Source organism: Staurois parvus, unplaced genomic scaffold (assembly GCF_062004578.1).
Source record: "Staurois parvus isolate SC_StPar_1 unplaced genomic scaffold, SC_StPar_1.0 ptg000168l, whole genome shotgun sequence".
NCBI lineage: Eukaryota > Metazoa > Chordata > Amphibia > Anura > Ranidae > Staurois > Staurois parvus.
Window position 1 is genome coordinate 2939075 of NW_028317964.1, and position 21542 is coordinate 2960616.

Sequence of the window (21542 nt, forward strand, 5' to 3'; positions counted from 1 at the left end):
AACAATTGATCTCCAAGCAGCCAGCATCAATAGACCCTCCAGCAGCCAGCATCAATAGACTCTTCCCTCAACAGTAGATGCCTCCCAGCAACAATTTAACCCCCAGCAACAATAGATCACAGCTAGCAATCATCCTTTAGATTGTCAGCACGAAATAGCAGGGCCCTCGAACCCCTCGTGTAGTGTATTGTTACTGTCTTGTCTCATGTTCTGTCCCCCTTGCTACTGTACAGCGCTGAGCATACCCTTTGGCGCTATATAAATACTGTATAATAATAATAATAATTGTCAGCAGATTTTTTAATTCTTGCGTTTACTTTAATAGGTAAGAGCATAGGTTCTGGGTTTGGTCTGAACCCATGTTCAGCCAAACCTGGCAAGCAGCTGGCAGTTCCAGGTCAATGAGCTGCGGATGGGGGATTCCCTGTAGCTGCATGTACACAAAGGGGCAGAGATGCCCGTGACGTAATTACCCTAAAGTGGCCACATGGCCTTAATAGGTCAATGGCATTGATTAAATATGGCCATGTGGCCCTATTAGGTTAATGATGTCACAGGAATCCCCATCAAGAGCATGCCAGAAGCATCTCCATCCCTTTCTGTATGTGCAGTTGACCTGCTTCTGACCTGCGTTTGACCTGCTTCAAACAGGTTCTGTATTCCCCTTAACTTGTATGGAGAAAATTGTTTAAAGTGAATAAAAGCTTGTCAACACCAGTTCTCACTCTGTTAGGCTAGAATGTAGTTTGAAAAATGGAGGAGTATGACCCTTGCTTGTCCCTCCTGTAATATAGATATTTTCTCCCACCTTATCTCACTCCAGGAATGACTCTGAATACACAGTGCACATATGATTTGTGTACCAATGGAAAAGTTTACCATAAAAACACATTTACCTCATTTTTTTCCCAAAGACTTAGTTCTATTTTTGTACGTTCGAGTTTCTGTGATCTGTCCACCACAAAATAGATAATATAAATGCTTCCTGCCAGCGAGAGCAAAACTAAAATGTTTGCTAGAATTCTCAGACTTATTGTCACTGCCCTGGAAAAGAAACAGCAGTGTCAGAGGTTGCTCTTGGAATTTCTTATTACAAATTTACGAGCTGATCTCTGGTGTACCGACAATGTAAAACATTCACAGATGGACTCAATGCAGATCATGGTTACAAATCAAAGTAATCATGTTTTCTTTGCACTATGAACCTGGGGAATTATTATACATATTTGATGGTATTTTTCAAAAACATTTTTTTTTTCAGATCTAAGAAAGCAAGTATAGATTACTAACACGTGAAGAAGATGTTGAGGAAACATTACTGAATTGTTTTATATTTTCAGTGCGTACAAGTTGTGAATTATTATCATAACTCTTTCCAATAAATATATTTTATATATCGGTATATCCATTGTATTTTACTTGCTTACCATTACAAATTTTTTTGATGGTATGTCATATACAGATTTATAGATTTTAAAACGTTATAATCCTACACCCACAGTTCATCCAGAGGAAGGCAAAAAACCCAGCAAAGCACAATCAAATTTGCTCCTGCAGGGGATTAAAGAATCCCTAAAAATGAGAAACAATGGCTTTGAAATGACAGAGCTCAATTCTTTAAGGACCCGTGGGTGTATGCCATCCTGTCCAGGTGCTTTATTTACCTTTATTCTGTCTACATATTTTTGGATCATATCAATTGTGAGCCAATGTGGATCATTTGGAGATGTGTCAATACCATGCCCATCATGGACAAGAGCTCCCCCATGCTCCTTTGTATACACAGAGCTGAAGAAGGTATTTAATAAATTTGCTTTCTCTTTGTCCCCAGTCACCCACTCTAGATTATTTTGTAAAGGGCCTACATGCTCGGACCGGACCTTTTTACTATTAATATATTTGAAGAATTTTTTGAGGTTGGTCCTGCTATCTTTTGCAATCTGTCGTTCGTTTTTGCTGCCTTTATTTCCTTTTTGCATATTCTGTTATATTCTTTGTAATGTTTACATGATGATAGCGTTCCTTTATTTTTATATTTAATAAAAGCTCTTTTTAATTATCTGTATCTTTTTTAACTTTGGCCGTAAGCCACATAGGTTTGAGTTTTAGCCTTTTAAACTTGTTGCCCATGGGATTATATTTTGCAGTGTGTTCATATACAGTCTTTTTATAGAACTCCCATTTCTGTGTTGTGTTCATTGATGCCAATATTTCCTCCCAGTCTAAGTCTTGGAGAGAAGCTCTCAGCCTTGGAAAATTAGCTCCCTTAAAATTTAGCATTTTTATTTTTCCTGTATGTGCTTCATGTTTACAGCTAACAATAAAAGAAATCATGTTATGGTCACTGCTACCCAGATGTTCTTTTATATGGACATTCGTAATAAACTCTGCATGGTTTGAGATTACCAGGTCCAGCAGAGCATCATTCCTAATGAGGCCTCTATGAATTGTACCATAAAATTGTCCTGTAGTAGATTTAAAAATGTTTGCCCTTTAACTGTTCCTGCAGTACCATTACTCCAGTCAATTTCCGGGTAGTTAAAGTCCCCCATTATTATCACTGTCCCAGCCCCTTCGATCCATGCAAGGAGCTTTGTCTCCAGCTCCTCATTAATACTGGGAGGCCTATAACAAACTCCAATGATTACCTTTGTAGTACTGTGTAATGTAACCCCATAGATGTCTCAGTATCCACATAGATGTGTCATAAGACTAATACCATTGTTATTAACAAATTTAATGTATGAGATAGAAAGTCAAGGAACTGGTATTAGGTAATTTATGTAAAAAAAAAAAAAATCTATAAGATTATAATTAAAATATTTTTTAAGGTTGCATCAACTGTTAATATTGGTATGAATTGAGCTTGCTGATGGGAGAAATGAAAGTATGACCATTCTTATATTGCTTTTCATAGGACAGACCTTATACCAAATGTAAGGGTAGTTTTTGGCTTTGTGCTTGCAGTAAAGGCTATTATTCTTTTAGATTGCTGCTATTCTGTCTATGTTTAGGCCTCATGCACACTGCAGCTCAAAAAAGCTGATTCTTCAAGCGTGTTTTTTCCCTGCCCTTCCTTTTCCATGCACACTATAGGCTTTTTCAGGAGTTTAGTGGCAGGGAAGTTTACAGGCAGAAAAAAACCCATCACTTGTGCGTTCAGGGGAAGAGCTTTTAAGCATAAAAAAGATGCAAGGGGTTCCTTGACCTGTGGTGGCACTAGGCAGGAAGGTGTTAACATGAGGGGCGATCAAAGGGTTAACTATGTGCTGTTTCACTATGTGCTGTGTCTTCGTGCTTCACTGTAAGCACACTGCATTGGATGGCTGTGCACAGCACAGCCATCCAAAGCAGTGTGCATGAGCTGACAGGAAGGAGAACTGTTTTGTTTACAAATCATTCTCCCCCCCCTGACGGAGACACTTGGCAATCACCCCGGTCCCGGTGATTGATAGCCGCAGCTCCAAATGGTAGCGCGGGTAGGGTGCGCACATGCCTAGTGCACGCCCCCTACCTGGAAATGCAAATCACGTATATATGTATATATATATATATATATATATGTGATTTTGTGCACCTGTGCCACCCTGTAGCAGTATTTCTGCTATAGTGTGGTTTGGAAGTGGTTAAAGTGGTTGTAAACCTCTGATGTGAAATATGAACAAAGTATACCCCTCTATAGTGTGTACTTGTCTCAATCTAAAAGTGTAATTTTTCTCTGCTGCCTTGTTTTTCTGCTAACTGCACACGCCACTGCTGCCAATTTTTCCTGACACCAAGAGCTAAAAAGGTTACCAGAGAGGGAACTCCAGTACACAGCCTGTGAATGACAACTTCAGCTCTGTTCCTGTGTGCTGTGTGAAGGGGGTGTATCCCTTCCCTCCAATCAGCCCTCACTTAGCTCTACAGAGTGTAACTTAAGCTCCCCACCCTCTGCTTTCTGAAATCTCATACAAGCTGTATAAATTTTGCACTTTGAATAGTTATAGAGTAGAGAGTGCTCAGATAAACAGGTGCAACTTATATTAGGAGGATTTGTTTAATCTCTGTGCATTATCTGAAGCTAGTCACTTCACTTGGTATATGTAAGGGTTTATAACCACTTTAAAAAGTTTTAACTTTCTGGATGAGGTTCCACTCCAGCCAAAGATCCTCATTTATTTTTGCATAAAGTGGGGAAAGGTTAGAATTTCTTTCTAGCCTCCTAAGAATTTCTCTTTTATTGTTGCTTATAACCCCATTGGGTAGATTCCACTCATGTTCTGTAAGGTCACCAAGACAGATATTGAGGGTAAGCCTCCAAAGCAGAGCCAGTGCCATGACACCAGAGATCCTTTTAGCTGTCTGTAATTGTTGCATTCTGATCTTCACTGTAAGGGATATCTCTTCCCTGACCACCAATGTAAGGGGCATTCTACCTACTGAACTCACATTAAAGCGTTTTAGCAGGGGTTCCCTGAGACCTGAAAATTATTTTAAGAGTTCCTTTAGGGTAAAAGGGTTGAGAAAGACTGATCTAAGGCTAGGTTTACATCTGCCTGTATTGTGCAGGGTGGTTGTGGGTGCCGGAATCACAGCTGTTCCCGCACCCGCAACCACCCACAGCCAGATTGCGCTTTCTTAATGGCACCCCCACGCATCTCACCCACACAACCCGCATAAGTGAACCTAGGCTAAGCATTCCCCACTCTATCTGAAAACCAAAAAAAAAAAAACTTTTTGGCTGTAATTCAACTTTAAGTGATGCAGTTGTTTAGTTTTCTAAAATTGTCTACAACTGCAAGACAGTTATCAAAAATATCTCTTTCGTATGAAGACTTGATATCCTATAGTGTCCTATGCAGTTTAATGCATGACAGCTGTAAAGCTAAGTTAATTAGATTTTTTTTAAAGTACAAGGATTACCAGAGCTCAAGCTTCATGTTCCGATATCTGAACACTTTCCTAGGCCATATGTTGGTGGAATGAAAATGTAAGAACTAGATGCCTGTAAATTTACAAATGTGCTTAAATTAATCTAGGGGGAAAACATAGAAAATCATAAAATTATTATACAAAGAGCTCTGGGGAATCCTATTTTATAGAAGCAATAAAATGCATGCATGCATAGAATGAAACTGAAAAGAATTCTTACGTACAAATTCTTGCTTTTTCTTTTCTCCTGTTCTTCTAAAATAGCTTCCTTTATTAAAGACAGAAATTAAAAGGAAATTAGGGAAATCACTTTACAATAGCTCTGGTCTGCGGACCAACACAGTAATGACAGCCAGTGTTATTATGTGCCAACTTAGGCCCCTGGATGAGCATCTGCTAGTTCCATAAAGCTACAGTATTATCGAACAGCTGCCTATCATGTACTGTAGTGGGAGCCAGCACTCAGAAATGACTCCCTTGACATCTATGCCTTTTACTGCTTTCCCTGTGACTATGGAAGTGGAGAACTGGCAATGCAATACACGTGGCAGTGGAAACTTGTGTAAGTTCTAAAATGTTTGAATAATACCACATTTTTAACAGAATTGAGTTAATCCCAGCAGCAAAATAAAAAACATATGAAACATTTTCTATATATTCAATTCCATCATGATTCTCCCAAGTTTAAAGGATAAGCTCACCTTTATGTTCCACCCACATTCGGGGCAGCCAGTTCACCAAATCACCCCCTCAGTTTGTCAGCAAGCGATTTTCTCCGCCCACTGTCACAATTTAAAAAAGAGTGCTGCTGTTCGGGGCTCCAGCCACAAGGCCACGTCATTCATTCACAGTTTCCTGTGAATAAATGAACTACAACTACCGTCAGCCACGGCAGCTGAAGACCTGCAGTTCTGAATGAACTGCAAGGGCACTGATGAGTGCTGTCATAGTTCATTCGCAAGCCCTGCAGCTTTCAAACTGACAACCCGTATCGGAGGTGCAGGCTGAAAGCTGCAGGGCTTGTCTGCAGATGTCTGACATTGCACCCCTGGACCACTGATCACGGGTGCAATGCTTTTCAGGCTCTTGCAGGAAAAAAAATAAATACACATTTTTTTTCTGTCAAGAAATATGAGCACTTATTATTTTTTTGGAAAAATGAAAGGCATCCATTAAATCAACAAGAGATGAAGGCTCATTGGCATGGGGGGTGGCAGTACAGTTATCTATAATTATTATTGGAATGTTTGCGAAGATACTGAATTTAAAGAACCCAAGGAACCAAACAAAATATGATAATTTCTTATTTGGAATAGCCTGATACTATAACCCCCGGTTCACATATTTGCGGCCGGGTGGGCCGCGTTTTGTGCAGGCACGAGAGCCCAATCATTTTGAATGGACTCCTGTGCCCCGTGGCATGCAAGGAAGTCCCTGCACTTCTGAAAACGCAGCCCGCATGTTAACCTCAGTTCCCAGTACGGTTGCGTTTTCTAGTGCGGGTGGCGTGCCATTAGAACTAATGGCACCCGTCCGCGGGTCTGCATTCTTCTGTGTGGGTGGTGCGGCGGCACAGATTTTTGTGTGGATCTGCAGTGGCACCACCTGCACAGATGTGAACCAAGCCTAAAAGTAGATGTATGAAAGGAAAAATGTTCTCCTTAGCTGACAGGTGAACTTTGGACTTTTCTATGGTATATAATAATCACACATATGTGCTATACTTGTAGTCAAAAGGACTTTAGATTTTGCAGTAAAGGTCTGGAATTGCACTATTTATCCAAGAATTTTAAGAAACATCTCTGGAAAAGAAATTTTAAAAAAAAATTTCCCTCTTTCCACCTATTAAAACCTATACAACAAAAATATATGTATCCATTTCAGTTACAAAGTCTATCTGCTCCATCTCCAAAGGAACATACTGTATATACCATGTTAGGATAGACTCCAAATACAAAAAGGTAGTTGGGCAGAAACAGCGCATTTTCAAAACCTGAAAAAAATCTGACTTCAATATTCTGGGGACAGAGACCTAGAACAGCCAAGTAACAACTAAAGTCAAAGAAAAGTTGGAACTCATCTGCATTCATGTTTATGGTCAATGATTCAGAAAATATTGAAGCCAAACTATCAGCACGACAGCCAAGCATCTAATACATCCAGCAGAGGTTTTAAGGTGCTGGATCTGAAGTCACCATACCAAATTTTGTATTTAGTATCTGACGCAACAAAATGGAGGTTATTTACCAAAACTACAGAGTGCAAACTCTGGTGCAGCTCTGCATAGAAACCAATCAGCTTCCAGGTTTTATTGTCAAAACTTAATTGAACAAACTGAAGTTAGAAGTTGATTGGCTGCCATGCACAGCAGCACCAGATTCGGAGTGTTCCAGTTTTAGTAAATCTCCCCCTATGTCAACAACCCTGCTGCAAGACAAAGATTAAGACTAACTTTTATTAACACATTTCAATATAATGGCCCCAGTCAGATTGCAAAATGCACTGTTACAAAGTGAAAGTAGATAAAAGCATTGACCTGTAGCCTTGGCTTATGTATCAGTAATCCTAAATAGGGGGGATTTACTAAAACTGGAGTGTGCAAAATCTGGTGCAGTTCTGTATAGAAACCAATCAGCTTCTAACTTGTTCAATTATGCTTTGGCATTAAATCCTAAAAGCTGATTGGTTTCTATGCACTACTGCACCAGATTTTGCACTTTCAAATTTTCGTAAATAACACCAATAGTGTACTTTATGGAATTATTTCAATTAAACTTTTATTTTTGTTAATTTTCCTATCTGGAGCAGATATCCATTGTGCCAGTATTGACAGGATGATAGTCAGTCTTACTATAAAATGAGAACTTGACTGCCGTGAATGAATATTAAAATGATATTTGAACGCTACTCAACATATAATAAAAGTGAAACAAAAGTGAGAATTCAGCTTTGGAGGATTGAATAAACCATGCATGTTAACTAGCCAGTGCTTTTGTATAGTATTGCATTTTATATTGTATTATATTATATGCTAGAAAATGAATAACGTGGACAGAAAACGTAACCCTTCTATACTAACAAAGTACTGTACTTACTCTAATGCTGTTAACTATGGCAGCAGTTTTACTTTCAGCAGCTTCTGGATTCCCAATGAGATAATCCCATGCACAGAAGATTCTCCAACAGAAGGTATAGTTCTCATCCGAAGCACTTGCCAAGCTCAGCCTAGAGTTCCTTGCCATTCTTGTAAAGGTGATCCATATTTTTTTATTTGAACAATAAGGTTACATTTATTGTAACAAAATGGAAAAGATAAATTATATACAGTATTTCAGGGCAGCATATTTCCACTTATCACTAAAAAGATATATTCTTTGGAACTAAAATTATGAACATGACTCCTCCTCGGGTCTCCTTCACCTTTCTTAAGGTGTACAAAAAAAGGTAAAAAAGCCTGCTTTGGTATTAACAGAGAAGATGCACCATGCAAATTTAACCAGCTGACTCTGAACTTCTAAAGGATGATGCTGCTAGACCCCTTGTCTGGTCAAAGGGGAAATGATGATATATTCTAGTCAGAGTTTGTTTGATTTTTTTTTTGGCGCATGTTCGGAAGATGGGGTTAGGGGTGGGAGCAGTGGAAAAATCTTGTTAATGATTTCAGGTCCTAATTTTTTGCTTGCCACACTGTATGGTCACCCTTCATAAACTACTTCTGCAGTTGGTGTTAAGTGCTTATATTCTTCTACCTGCTATTGTAAAATATAGGTTTATTGAGATTCATTGAACATAAATACAATCATATAAATACTTAATACTCACAAGTGAATCCCAGACCAAATCCTAATATCCCTAATAATTTACTGATATAAGTACAATACATCGTACAGTTAATCAAAACTAACACTTGCACACAGTGAAATACATAGTCATCAAATGGTGGTTTAACCAAAGTGTGTGATGCCTGGTGGTGCTTTCATTTAATGATTAACAAAAATTCAAAGGTTATAAGGGTTGATTTACTAAAGGCAAGTAGTCTGTTCACTTGGCAAGGGATTTTCCACTTTGCAATTTCTCTTGGCTTAGTAAATAAGGTGAAGCGCTGTTAACTTCCATCATCCAATCATGTGCGACTTAAAATACTTGGTTTTTTTTTCATTTTCTTTACAAGCAATTAGGTATTCTTTGCAAAAGTGAATTTTTTTCCATGTTACTTAACTAAGGGAAATTCCCTTGTAACGTAAACAGCCTATTTGCTTTAAGTAAATCAACCCCATAGTGGTCAGTGTAAAAAAACGTGACTGCATGCAAGATGTCATTTGCTGAAAATATGATATACACTTAGAGGCGATATGTTATATTACTTTCTTAACAGTGTGATGAAACTGTAGGCAAAGACTGCCATTCCAACAAGAAAGTATGCCAATGGCAGACGGTATCCGGCACGTCCAATTTTCCTTTCTCTGCCATAGTAGCCATAAAATAGTACAGAGTATTGGAGATAACCCTGCAAAATATACAGAGCCCTATCAGAAAGAGAAAAAAATAGGAAACTGACATTTCTCTAAGAAGTTAATAATATCACCTTAATGAGAGCATGTAAAGACAGAAATATGGGTACTGCCATGACTTATTTGGACTTTGAAGTTTCAAGCTTGGAGGTTGTCATTCTGATCCTGGCTTCACTACCAGCTAATCCATTGGCCTGACCAAACATGCGTAGAGGGATTTACGATATAATTTTTAAAATTTCATTGGTTGCTTGTTTGTTCCAAGTCAGTGACTCACTAGCTGGTGAATCCAGGATAAAGATTTTCAGTTTCTTAAGCTGGCTATACACTAGTAGAACTTTTTGTTTGACATTTTTAATTTTAGGAGTCTTTGTTAGATTTTCTAATCTTTAGTGGGGTCAAATCAACATTAGTTTTTGACCACAGTCACAAGTAAATTCAAAAGAGCAGGAAGGACATTTTTTTCTCAAATAAACAAATTTCATGAATGAATGAACATTGAATGTGGTTTGCGTTTGGGAAATTCCAATATTGAATATTACAGGCAAAGGAAATTTTGAAATACTTTTGAACCACATTCATCCAGTTATCAAATGTACAAAGAAATTTTGGACAAATATTCGTACGAATGTTCATTTAAAATCTTTTCAGTCAGCTGTAGCCTCTAATATTAAATGTCAACTCCCATATCTCTATTGTCACAAATTCTCTTTACAGCGATTGGCATTGTCACAGTCAATTTCTAAATTTTAGCATTTTTCAAATATTGTTACATGAGTTTGTAATAAGCTGAGTAATAAAGGATTTACATTAAAAAAATACTTTAAGGCTCCATGCACACTTTTTTTAAGCTCCTAGAAGCTGTTATTAGCATTTTATTCTGCTCCTAGAAGCTAAATAGTGCTATCCTATGTGCCTATGCACACTACTTTAGGCTATTAGCATTTTTTTGAGCTTCAGTGTCTAGGAGCAGAAAAAAAATTTTTGTAGAGTTTTTCGGAGCGTTTTTCCAGCAGAAAAATACGCTAAATGCTCCTAAATGCTGCTAAAAACTAAAACGCTCCTAACACCTTTTTTATACCTTTTTAATTTTAACCCTCTACATGTACTGTAAAATGCTAATGCTCCTAAATGCTTCTGAACACTATTAAATGCTACTAAAATGCTACTAAAAAACCCTATTACCAGTGTTTTTTATCCAGCATTTTTCCAGCTATTTTTGTGCATGGAGCCTAAGCATGTATAACAAATTCATTTTAGATTAGGATAGAGTAGAAAATGGTTAAGAGCAATGTCAGGCTTTTTTTCCTGTCTGTGTTCCAGCAAGAAGATTTCCCTTCATTTCTTGTCCTAACAGCGAGTAATAGACGATCCTACAAAGTGAGGGTTTATTCCCTCTTTTGTCACCAGTACAGGTTTGCCCATTGTAAAATCTCCACTGACTTTCCTTTACTATGACAACTCAACACAAAAGAGCTTTACTTCCCATCATGGCCATGCTTCCCTTGAGGTTAACTCAAGGCAGCACTCATGGAGGCACAATGGGGGGAGGTTGCACTGAGGCCAAACTGTCCTTACTGGATACTCTGTCTTTTAGTGCAGCTCAGTACCACTTACCTTGAAAAAAAATCACAGAATCAGCTTCAATGAACTCTCTGTAAGCACATCGGTCAAGCCCTACTGGTGATGCAGAGCCTGTTAAAAGTGCAAGCTCAGCATCTCTGAGCGCAACACTGCTGGCAATAGCACCTGCCTGTGTGACTGGCATGGTGGCCAGACAGACTTTTACTCAGTGATGCATTCAACAACAATACTTTCAACAAGTTTAGTTTTACTGGGCTGAGTGTGTGTGGCAGCAGGTGGCGCTACCTTGTGGGGTACCATCTGTGCCCCAGTGATGGGGGGTTGGGGCCAGCAGTGTCGGCATGACCCTGTTTGCCTTTGCCATAACTGTCTGTACTGGAGGCAGTGGACACCAGGAACAACAGTCTGGGTACATCCCCCAACGTAAACACAGAGGGAAATAATACCTGACTTGAGCTCTAACACTTCCACATTCTATACAAAACTAAAAAAAAAGAAGTTTTAACCTACTCTTTAATGCACTGATTTATTTATATCTCCATATAACTTTTCCTCATTATCAACATTAAAGCTGAACGTGGGGAAAAACAAATATTGTCCAAATACATGAGGCGTGTGTTTTACTTTTTAAATCATGGTGCAACTTGTGTATTTTGTGCATTATTTTGTGTGAAACTTTGCCTCTGTGCCGGAGTTTCCTGTAATAAAGACAGGTCACAGATGTCCTTTTGCAGGGTGACTGGTCTTGTTGCCACCCCCTTCTGTAGTTTTCTGCAGTCAACCTGTAGTAGGTGGAGCCTGCTAGACCCCTAACCACAGCTCCGCTGTCAGCACAGGCTATGTACAATACAGTGACTATGTCACTGATACGTTATATGATATCTGGACATGCAAAGGCACTTGGTGCACACAAAAGGGGACTTATATCCTCTGTGGCCATTAAAGGATTATATTTAATTGAATTTGTTTGTGCCCAGACGTCAGCTTTAAGGTGCCTACATCATGGCCATAGTCCATTAAAATACATATCACAGTAACTAAAAGAAGTGAACGTGTTCCTCTTCAACTGTAGAACTTCTGTTTGAAAATGCACTTAGTGCACACAAAGGAGATTTATATCCTCTGTGCCTATCAAAGGAATACTGTATATTCAATGGAAATATTTTTTATGTCCTGAATTCAGCTTTAATGTGCCTAGATCATGGCCATTGTCCATTACAAGACATATCACAGTAGCTAGAGGTAGTTAGCTTGTTCCTCCTCAACTGTAGACCTTCTGTATGGTGAGACCTGAAGAGGCCACATCATATAACCTGTAATGAGTATGTATAGCTAAGAAGGAGGCCATGGTATTTATACGTGCTAACAACAATTATCAGTTAAACTTGACAGTGAAATCCTTGCCCCAAGTGACCAGATGGTGTTCAGGTCCTGCGCTGATGGCATCTCCTTGTCAGGTATTTTCTTGTTAACAGTGCTTCCAAATGGAGCTCCAGCAAGAATCTGATAACAGAACATAACAGTATTAGCTGCTCAGGGAAGGAAACATGTAAAATGAGAAAAATCACTTAAACCAAGAAATGTGCGGCATGCAAGTTAAGCGAAAAACTTTATACGTATAATTAATTGGATTTACTGCACTTACAATATCTATATGGTTTTCTTTATTTTTTTCTTTATTCTTTGTGTATCATATTCAATTAACAGAGATATAGGCTAAAGGGTTTTTATTCAAATATTGAATTTTCTTGTAAAGTCCCCTAATGGTCATTTGATGTGATGGGTGGCCTCACTGACTAATAGGCAGGCCCCAGAGATGGGAATCTCTATTATGGTTTAAAGTGGGAATTCCCCTTAAAGTGAATTTGTACCTTGCCTTTTCAGAGCAAAGTAACAGGGTTGCTGGAAAACCCACCTGCTGTACTGCTGACAAGTTCTTCTCACTCCACAAACGCTTGTAGCCAACCAATCTCTACAAAACTCCCAGTACTTTTGGTAAAGTGAGAGCATGTGACTATCTTTCTCTCACAATGCATTGTTTACTACATCAGGAGCCATTTACTGTGGGGGTGGCACTGTAAAATGGGGAATCCTTAATGGAGTGATTTTGTGTATATTCTTTGTATATTCTGTATATCTTTGTATCATAGTTAATTATAAAAAACATAACATTTGAAAACACATTTTGTGTCAAGCAAATATGAAATTGCCTACTAATATTTAGTATTTTCACGTACAGCCAGCAGATGGAGCTCTGAGTTATTTTAGTATGTTTTTCAGGGTTTCCTTAGCCCCTTTGTTGCTTGTAAGCGCACTAACACAAGGTGAAATTGAAACTAAAAATTATACAATAGAATGAGTCACAACAGTGACCTCTCACACGCCTCTTCTTTCTGTGCAACTCTCAACCAGATCTCAACCAGTGACAGAACATCTGAGAAGAGTTCCTCTATGCTCTCTCCTTATAAAGCCCAATGTGCTTTGAGAATCTTATATTTAATGGGTGAAGCCTATATTTAAAGTTTACTATTTGTTGTCTCTGTTCCCACTGGGGAGATTCACCTTCTCTATTTGTGTGGGTGACCAAAGTCCCCTGGACATAGAGTAATGGTAAATCCAAAATGTTACAGATGTCACTGGAACAATAACTGAGACAATCATCTAATGGGGGCACCTATTCCAATGATTTTCTCTTTCTCACACGTTGGAGAGGTTTCCCCACACTTAATGCTTTTTCTCTGTGAAAGGAAGTGAAGGGAAATCTGTGCAGTTGGACAGTGAGATAGCAAAATAAAAAAATGTATTTGTAAAACAAATAAACAATTAAGATAATGCTATTAACGTAAAGTGACAACAAACAATATCCATATGCTCTAAAAATTATCCATAAACATCCACTACTTAATGGCCCTGTAATATATTTTTCATGAAATTGTTTTTCACTGTGTCTGCCTGCTTGTGACATCCTTTGTGAGCTCCCTAACCTCCTCTCTAACCTTTTCACCCTCGCTTCTGTTTTGAATGAGCAGTGTGTGTTAGTTATGGCCATGTGCATTGCTCTATGCACACTACAAATCCCATAGTCCATAGTCCATCTAAGGTGCAAAAACGAGAGAGAGGCTGTTCTGCTGTGTAGCTGCAGACCAATCAGGGTGCCCATACTGACTACAGCCAAAAGCACCTATAAAAGGCATGTGAGCATCAGAAGTGGACCACAGAGCAATGGTAGAAGATGGCCTGGTCTGGTGAATCAGAGATTATTCAAAGCTTTCTTTTGCATACTGTGGATGGGCGGGTGTGTGTGTTACTTACCTGGAGAAGAGATGAAACCAGGGACCACTATGGGAAAAAGGCAAGCCGGGGGAGTCAATGTGATGCTACTGTAGATGTCTAGTGGAGATCATGCCTCGATGGGTCAGGGTTGTTTTGGTGTCAGAATGTGGACCTACTCAGTATTAGATGGGCAGTCATAATGTTATGACTGATCAGTATATATATTATAGTTTGATAAGTTGAATTTCATCTTTGTTGACAGCAGTATTGTGTTTAATTAAATGACACTAGAGTGAACATACTAAACACAGATCTTGCAGATTTTAGTGGGCCGGTCTCTGCTGAGGAAAAAAATAGGGGGAGACTTAATAAAACTGATGCATGGTAGCCAATCAGTTTCTAACTTCAGCTTGTTCATTTAGGTTGTGACAATAACAACTGGAAGCTGATTGGTTTCTATGCAGAGCTGCACCAGATTTTGCACTTTCCAGTTGTAGTAAATCCCCCCCAACAGTGTTCATTTTCCCTACATAAATACATGACTAAATGTGGAACAGTGACTGATCAAGGACTTACGTCAAGCGATCCTGTCTTATTGCTATCAATATTCTTATAATGTCAGTGCTTGTTGAGAGAACAAGGAGTGCATCCAAAAGTTGCATTCAGTGGCAAGGCTTGTTGTCACAAGGGCACACTTATACTAGAACTATCCATCAGTTGATGAGAATGGCAGTGTGGAGCTCACATCTGTCATAGCTTATAGGTGTCTGCCATAGTGGAGCTGATAAATGGTCTATGGCTTTTATAGAGGTTACAAAGTAGTGGTCAAGACAGAATATAATAAATCAACTGGTGTCTTGTACGGGGACAACACCTATATATCTTCAGATTACTGGTGTGTCTAAGTAGCAGTAAATATATGTGCTGACATTACTATATAAAATAATTACGGCAATTTAGATTTGAATGGATGCATTTACTTAATATTTAAAAAGCATTTTTAGTTTAAAATGTTTGGAAACTGCATTTGTATGAATATGGGCTCTTACCTCTGGCAATACAACAAAAGCTCCAGTCATTATTGTGAGGACGATGTTAATGCCGAATAACCATCGTAAAAATATAAAGTATGAAGCAACACCTGATCCAAAGTGACCTGATGAAGAAAACAAACATTGATGGATGCTTATAGGCTGTGGAAGCTAATATTGCATATATCAAATATTGCAGAAAGTTTGGAGTGTAAATGATAAGTGCACTCTGAAGCTTCAGTTTAAATTTAAAAAAAATCAGCAAAAGGGACATTACTTACATTTAATGGAACGTGTCTCTTGTGCTGGTGCCAGCTGTCATAGTGGAAATATAATGTCTTCTGTGCCCCCCCCAATAACCCACAGCAGTAATGTTCCAGTGCTGCAGGGGTTAATACCAGTGCTGGACCTGTGACAGGCACTTGTCAAGAGTGCTGGCTACGCTCCCCCCTTCTGCCCCCCTCCACCATTAACAGAAGCTGTACTATAGCTTCCATGAATGAAAAGCTATGTATGAATGAAGAATGGGCAGATGAATGAAAGGTCCACCTCCTCCATTCATAGATCACTTTTCATTCAAGGAAACTATAATACAGATTCTGTGAATGGAGGAAGAGGATGGAAAGGGTGGGCAAAGCTGGCACTCTTCATGAGTGTCTGTCACATTTCCAGCACTGGTATTATCCCTTGCAGTAATGGAAGATTACTGCTGCAGAGGACTGTGGATTTCGACTATGACATCCAATACAAGCTTAAGGGACACACCTCACATTATATGTACAGTAAGTACTGTCCCTGGTGCTGATTAAAAAGAAATGACCTAAACTTAGGCTTTAACAAAGTACACTTATACTCCCCCCCCCTTCCCATGATCTAACCTAACCCCCCCCCCATCCCACAGATGCATACCTACCCATATATGAAGGACATGGTTCTTTGTTTGTTTATATCCAGTGCCATGAATCTTCACTGTCCTAGACTTCTATGGGGCTGACTCCAATCATGTCTGGCCTCAGGAAACAGCCCTATAAAAGTCTATATGATACTACCACCAACACTCTTGATAAAAAACAAACTATTGGATCATTATTGTTATTATACAGGATTTATATAGCGCCAACAGTTTTCACAGCACTTTACAAAATGAAGGTAGACATTACAGTTACAATACAATTTGGTACAAGAAGAAACAGAGGGCCCTGCTCATTAGAGCTTACAATCTAAGAGGAAGGGTTGAGTGATACAAAAAGCGATGGCTGTGGGGGATGATCTGATGGAGGAAGTAAAAAGCAGTTTACTAGTTAGAAGCAGGATAGGCTTCTTTAAAGATAAGGGTTTTCAGGGGTTGTCTAAAGGTGGATAGATTAGGAGATAGACAGACAGATTGGGGTAGAGAAGCTCAGGAGAAGTCCTGGAGGTGAGCATGAGAGGAGTTGGACATGGGAACTAGAGAGCAAAAGGTCCTGGGAGGATCGAAGAAAGCGGTTTGGTTGATATTTTAAGAACAGGTTGGTGATGTAGCTGGGGGCAGAGTTGTGGATGGCTTTGTAAGTTGTTGTTAGTATTTTGAATTTTATTCATTGGGTGAGTGGAAGCCAGTGGAGGGATTGGCAGAGAGGGGTAGCAGCCACTGAACGGTTGGTAAGGTGGATGAGCCTGGCAGCAGCATTCATGATGGACTAAAGGGCGGATAGCCTATGTAAAGGTAAGCCAATGAGGAGGGTTTGCAGTAGTCGGGGCGAGAGATAACAAAGGAGTGAATTAGAAGCTTTGTGGTATCATTGGTTAAAAGGTTGAGGTGGCATGATTTGGACAGGGTTTCGATCATGGTCAGTATGCATCTGTCGAGGGAGAGGGTGGGTTAAATTAGGTCAGAGGCAGAAAGGATTAATGTGCTTTGTTTCAAAATGCACTTATCCTTCATGTGATCCCCTATATTGGCTAACTAAATTATCAAAGATGCAATGCAAGCTTTTGGGACTCAGGTCCCTTCTTCAGGCATTTTAAAATTTTGAAAATGGTTCTAAAACATATTTATACACAGTTACAAAGAAGACTAGTGAAATACAACCATTAGTCATTTCAGAACCATTTTTAGAATTCCTGTTCAGGTCAAAGTGGAGGGGACTTTTTAATGTCCATCTCTTGCTTTCACGGTGCTTACCTGCCATTTCTTCCTTCCTGGCAACCATTGCAAAATACCATGTGTTGTTACTTACAGTGGAGGAAATAATTATTTGATCCCCTGCAGATTTTGTAAGTTTGCCCACTTACAAAGAAATGAAGGGTCTATAATTTTATCATAGGTGTATTTTAAATGAGAGAAACAAAATATCAACCAAAAACCCAGAAACAAACACATGATACAAATGTTATACATTGAGTTGCAGTTCAGTGAGTAAATAAGTATTTGATCCCCTACTAACCAACAATAATTCTGGCTCCCTCAGACTGGCTATTTGCTCATGTGGTACACAGATTAGTCCTGTCAATTTAAGAAGATGCTCCTAACGACAACTCGTTATGTGTATAAAAGACACCTGTCCACAGAATCTCTTTCTTGGGCACCACCATGGGCAAGACCAAAGAGCTGTCAAAGGACGTCAGGGACAAGATTGTAGACTTGAACAAGGCTGGAATGGGCTACAAGACCATCAGCAAGAAGCTTGGCGAGTAGGAGACAACTGTTGGAGTGATTATTTGCAAAGGGAAGAAATACTAAATAATCATCAATCACCCTCGGTCTGGAGCTCCATGTAAGATTTCGCCTCATGGGGTAAGGATGATCATGAAAAACATGAGGGATCAGACCAGAACTACATGGGAGGAGCTTGTGAAAGATCTAAAGGCAGTTGGGACCAGTGTCACCAAACAAACCATTGATACACACGCCACCATGGATTTAAATCCTACAGCGCCTGCAAGGTCCTCCTCCTCAAGAAGGCACATGTACAGGCACATGTAATGAATGTGTAAATAATTTAGAAAAGGGTTGGGAAAAAGTGCTGTGGTCATGAGACCAAAATTGAACTCTTTGGCATTAACTCGACTCACCGTGTTTGGAGGAAATAAATGCTGACTATGACCCTAAGAACACCATACCTATAGTCAAGCACAGAGGTGCAAACATGCTTTGGGGCTGTTTCTCTGCAAAAGGTATAGGCTGACTTTGCCACATTGAGGGGCCAATGGACAGGGCCATGTATTGTAAAATCTCGGATGAGAACCTTCTTCCCTCAACCAGAACACTGAAGATGGTCATGGATGGATCTTCCAGCATGACAATGACCCAAAACTTACCACCAAGGCAACAAAGGAGTGGCTCAAGAAGAAGCACATTAAGGTCATGGAGTTGCCTAGCCAGTCTCCAGACCTTAATCCTATAAAAAAAATTTATGGAGGGAGCTGAAACTTCGAGTTGCCAAGTGACAGCCAAGAAACCTTAAGGATTTAGAGAAGATCTGTAAAGAAGAGTGGACCAAAATCCCTCCTGAGATGTGTGCAAACCTGGTAACCAACTACAAGAAACGTCTTACCTCTGTGCTTGCCAACAAGGGTTTCTCCATCTAGTACTAAGTCATGTCTTGCTTGGGGATCAAATACTTATTTTACTCACTGAACTGCAACTCAATCTATAACAGTTGTATCATGCATTTTTTCTGGATTTTTGGTTGATATTCTGTCTCTATCATGTAGAATACACCTATGATAAAAATTATAGACCTATATCATGGTAAAAGGTCACATGGGGGTGGGGATTGAAGAGGCCCCATCACTTTGACTTGAATGGGCAAGGTGATGGGGTCTCCTAAACAATTGTTGAATTTGGATATCTCAAACACAGTGAAGGGAATTTACTAACACTGGAGCAGCCAGAATCAAGAGCAGCTGTACATGGCAACCAATCAGCTTCTAGTTTTCATTTTCAAACCTTAACTGAATAAGGTGAAGCCAGAAGCTGATTGCTTACTATGCACATAGCATGCTTGAAGGTAAAAAAATATTTCAGCCTTTACAACCATTTTAAGTTGATCTCTTTTACAAGTATATCTTAAAAATAATTTATAATGTACATTTATTTAAAGTAAATCTGAAGACGTTAGTCATGGCTCCTGGTACCTGCAACACTGAACACTGCTGTAGTAAGGTGAAATCAGTGCTAAGATGACTCCAGAAACAAATACTTCCAGCAATGATGATTTCCTCATTCCATGCTGTGCCCTGTGGTTCTTTCCACTGGCCCACATAGTGATGTAGGGCCCAGCAGATTAAACCACTGAGAGAGGAATCTGAGATTCTCTTGGTTACTGAACATTCTTAAAGAAGAATTGCAGGTATGGTAATTTTTACACAGTTACAATGGCCTCGCTTGGATCAGTATAACTAATGTATGTACAGTATATGCCATACCTGAGGAATCCCCTGGAAGCTGGAAATCATCTAGTAAGCCCCACTACTATGATGGTCTCTACTAGCTTCTGGGTCCAGTGCCAAGTGGCTGTACTGTGTCTTGCTGAACACAGGAGGTAGCTTGCTTGGAACGGGTGAAGAGGTCTCTGATTGCACAAGGTGGAGAGGTGGGGCAATGACTTCACAATCTCCATCCTGTCTAACCGGAGAACACTTTGCATTAATTGCATTCTCTGAATGGAATCCATGCCAAGCAGGTGACCTCCTGTGTTCAGTAAGCAGCAGATCAGCTGCTCAGTAAAGGTCTGGGAAACTAGTGGAGATCACTGTAAAAACGGTAAACTTCAGTGATTTCTGGGTCCAAGGGGATTGACCAGGTATGGCATATGTATAGTTACAATGATCCAATGTAACTATGTAAAAATGTCCATATCTGGAATGTATTTTTAGATAGATGATTATGGCAGAAATAAATGGTGTGGGTAGTAGAAGATGTGACTAATGAAGGAACACTTCATTTGAGGTTTTAGTTTTAGCATCAGGGGCATTTTACACATCCTACTAAAAATTCTAATATACTTAAAAATATGTAGGCTTTGAAGCTGTTTTATACTCCTACAGGTTGCACACACCACAAATTGCATTTTAGGGCCCATTCACAAAATCTGAGTGTTGGTGTGGAACTTGCAGTACCCCAGGGAGTTCTCTCCGCTTAGCACACCAGAGAGTGCTCTGTAAGTGAGGAGCCCAGTGATATGCATGTTTTTTTTTTATCTCCCCTCCCTTAAATTTCAGATTCCAGCGGAGCACAAGGCAGATTTGTAAAACACACTGATATGCTTTATAAATGGCAGTGGATTTTTTTTCAAAGCAGCGTTATGACCATATCACAGCTTGAATGGACCATTATGAAGATATAACTGGCTTTCAAGGTCAATATAGTTCTATTCCCATAAGATTCCATAAACCAGGGGTATCAAACTCAATTTTGTTGCAGGCTGCATCAGCATTATGGTTGCCATCAAAGTGTTGTTTGTATCTGTAAGACTAGATGCACAGAACACTCTATACCCCTTACATCAGATGCCAAGAGCCCCCCTACCATCAGAAGTCAAGAGTCCCCCACTCTCAGCTGCACAGAGAAGCATAGGATCTGGCAGAGGAGTTCTGTCCTCCTCTCTATTGCTGACTGCTGAGATAAAGTGGAGACAGAGACAAGGAGGTGCAACAGGAGAGGTGCAAGGGCCACATGAAATGGCCTGACAGGCCGGATTCGGCCCCGGCTGATTTTGAATGTTTGCCCACTCACAAAGAAATGATCAGTCTAAAAATTTAATGGTAGGTGCATTGTAACACTGAGAGAAAGAATAGCAGCAAAAAATTCAAAAGAAATGCATGTCTAACAAATTATGCACTGATTTGCATGTTCATAAGGGAAATAAGTATTTGATACCCTTCACAAAACATGACTTAGTACTTGGTGGCAAATCCCTTGTTGGCAATCACAGAGGTCAGACATTTCCTGTAGTTGGCCTCCAGGTTTGCACACATCTCAGGAGGGATTTTGGCCCACTCCTCTTGGCAGATCCTCTCCAAGTCATTAAGGTTTGGTGGCTGACGTTTGGCAACTGAAACCGTCAGCTCCCTCCACAGATTATCAATCAAATTAAGGTCTGGAGACTGGCTAGGCCACTCCAGGATCTTAATGTGTTTCTTCTCGAGCCACTCCTTTGCTGCCTTGGCCATGTGTTTTGGGTCATTGTCATGCTGGAACTCCCATCCACAACCCATTTGCAATTCCCTGGCTGAGGGAAGAAGG

General features: G+C 39.7%; 1 protein-coding gene across 1 annotated transcript in view; it reads right to left on the reverse strand.

Annotated features, from left to right (window-relative positions):
• TMC3 (transmembrane channel like 3) overlaps nucleotides 1-21542 on the reverse strand; it is a 96652-nt gene that overhangs the window by 34851 nt on the left and 40259 nt on the right. Inside the window, exons 5-10 of the mRNA XM_089676415.1 lie at nucleotides 15332-15438; nucleotides 12414-12512; nucleotides 9279-9421; nucleotides 8010-8157; nucleotides 5139-5182; nucleotides 897-1044 (exon numbers count right to left, since the gene is read on the reverse strand). Coding sequence (XP_089532541.1) covers nucleotides 897-1044; nucleotides 5139-5182; nucleotides 8010-8157; nucleotides 9279-9421; nucleotides 12414-12512; nucleotides 15332-15438 — 689 coding nt within the window. The remainder of the gene's footprint in view (nucleotides 1-896; nucleotides 1045-5138; nucleotides 5183-8009; nucleotides 8158-9278; nucleotides 9422-12413; nucleotides 12513-15331; nucleotides 15439-21542) is intronic.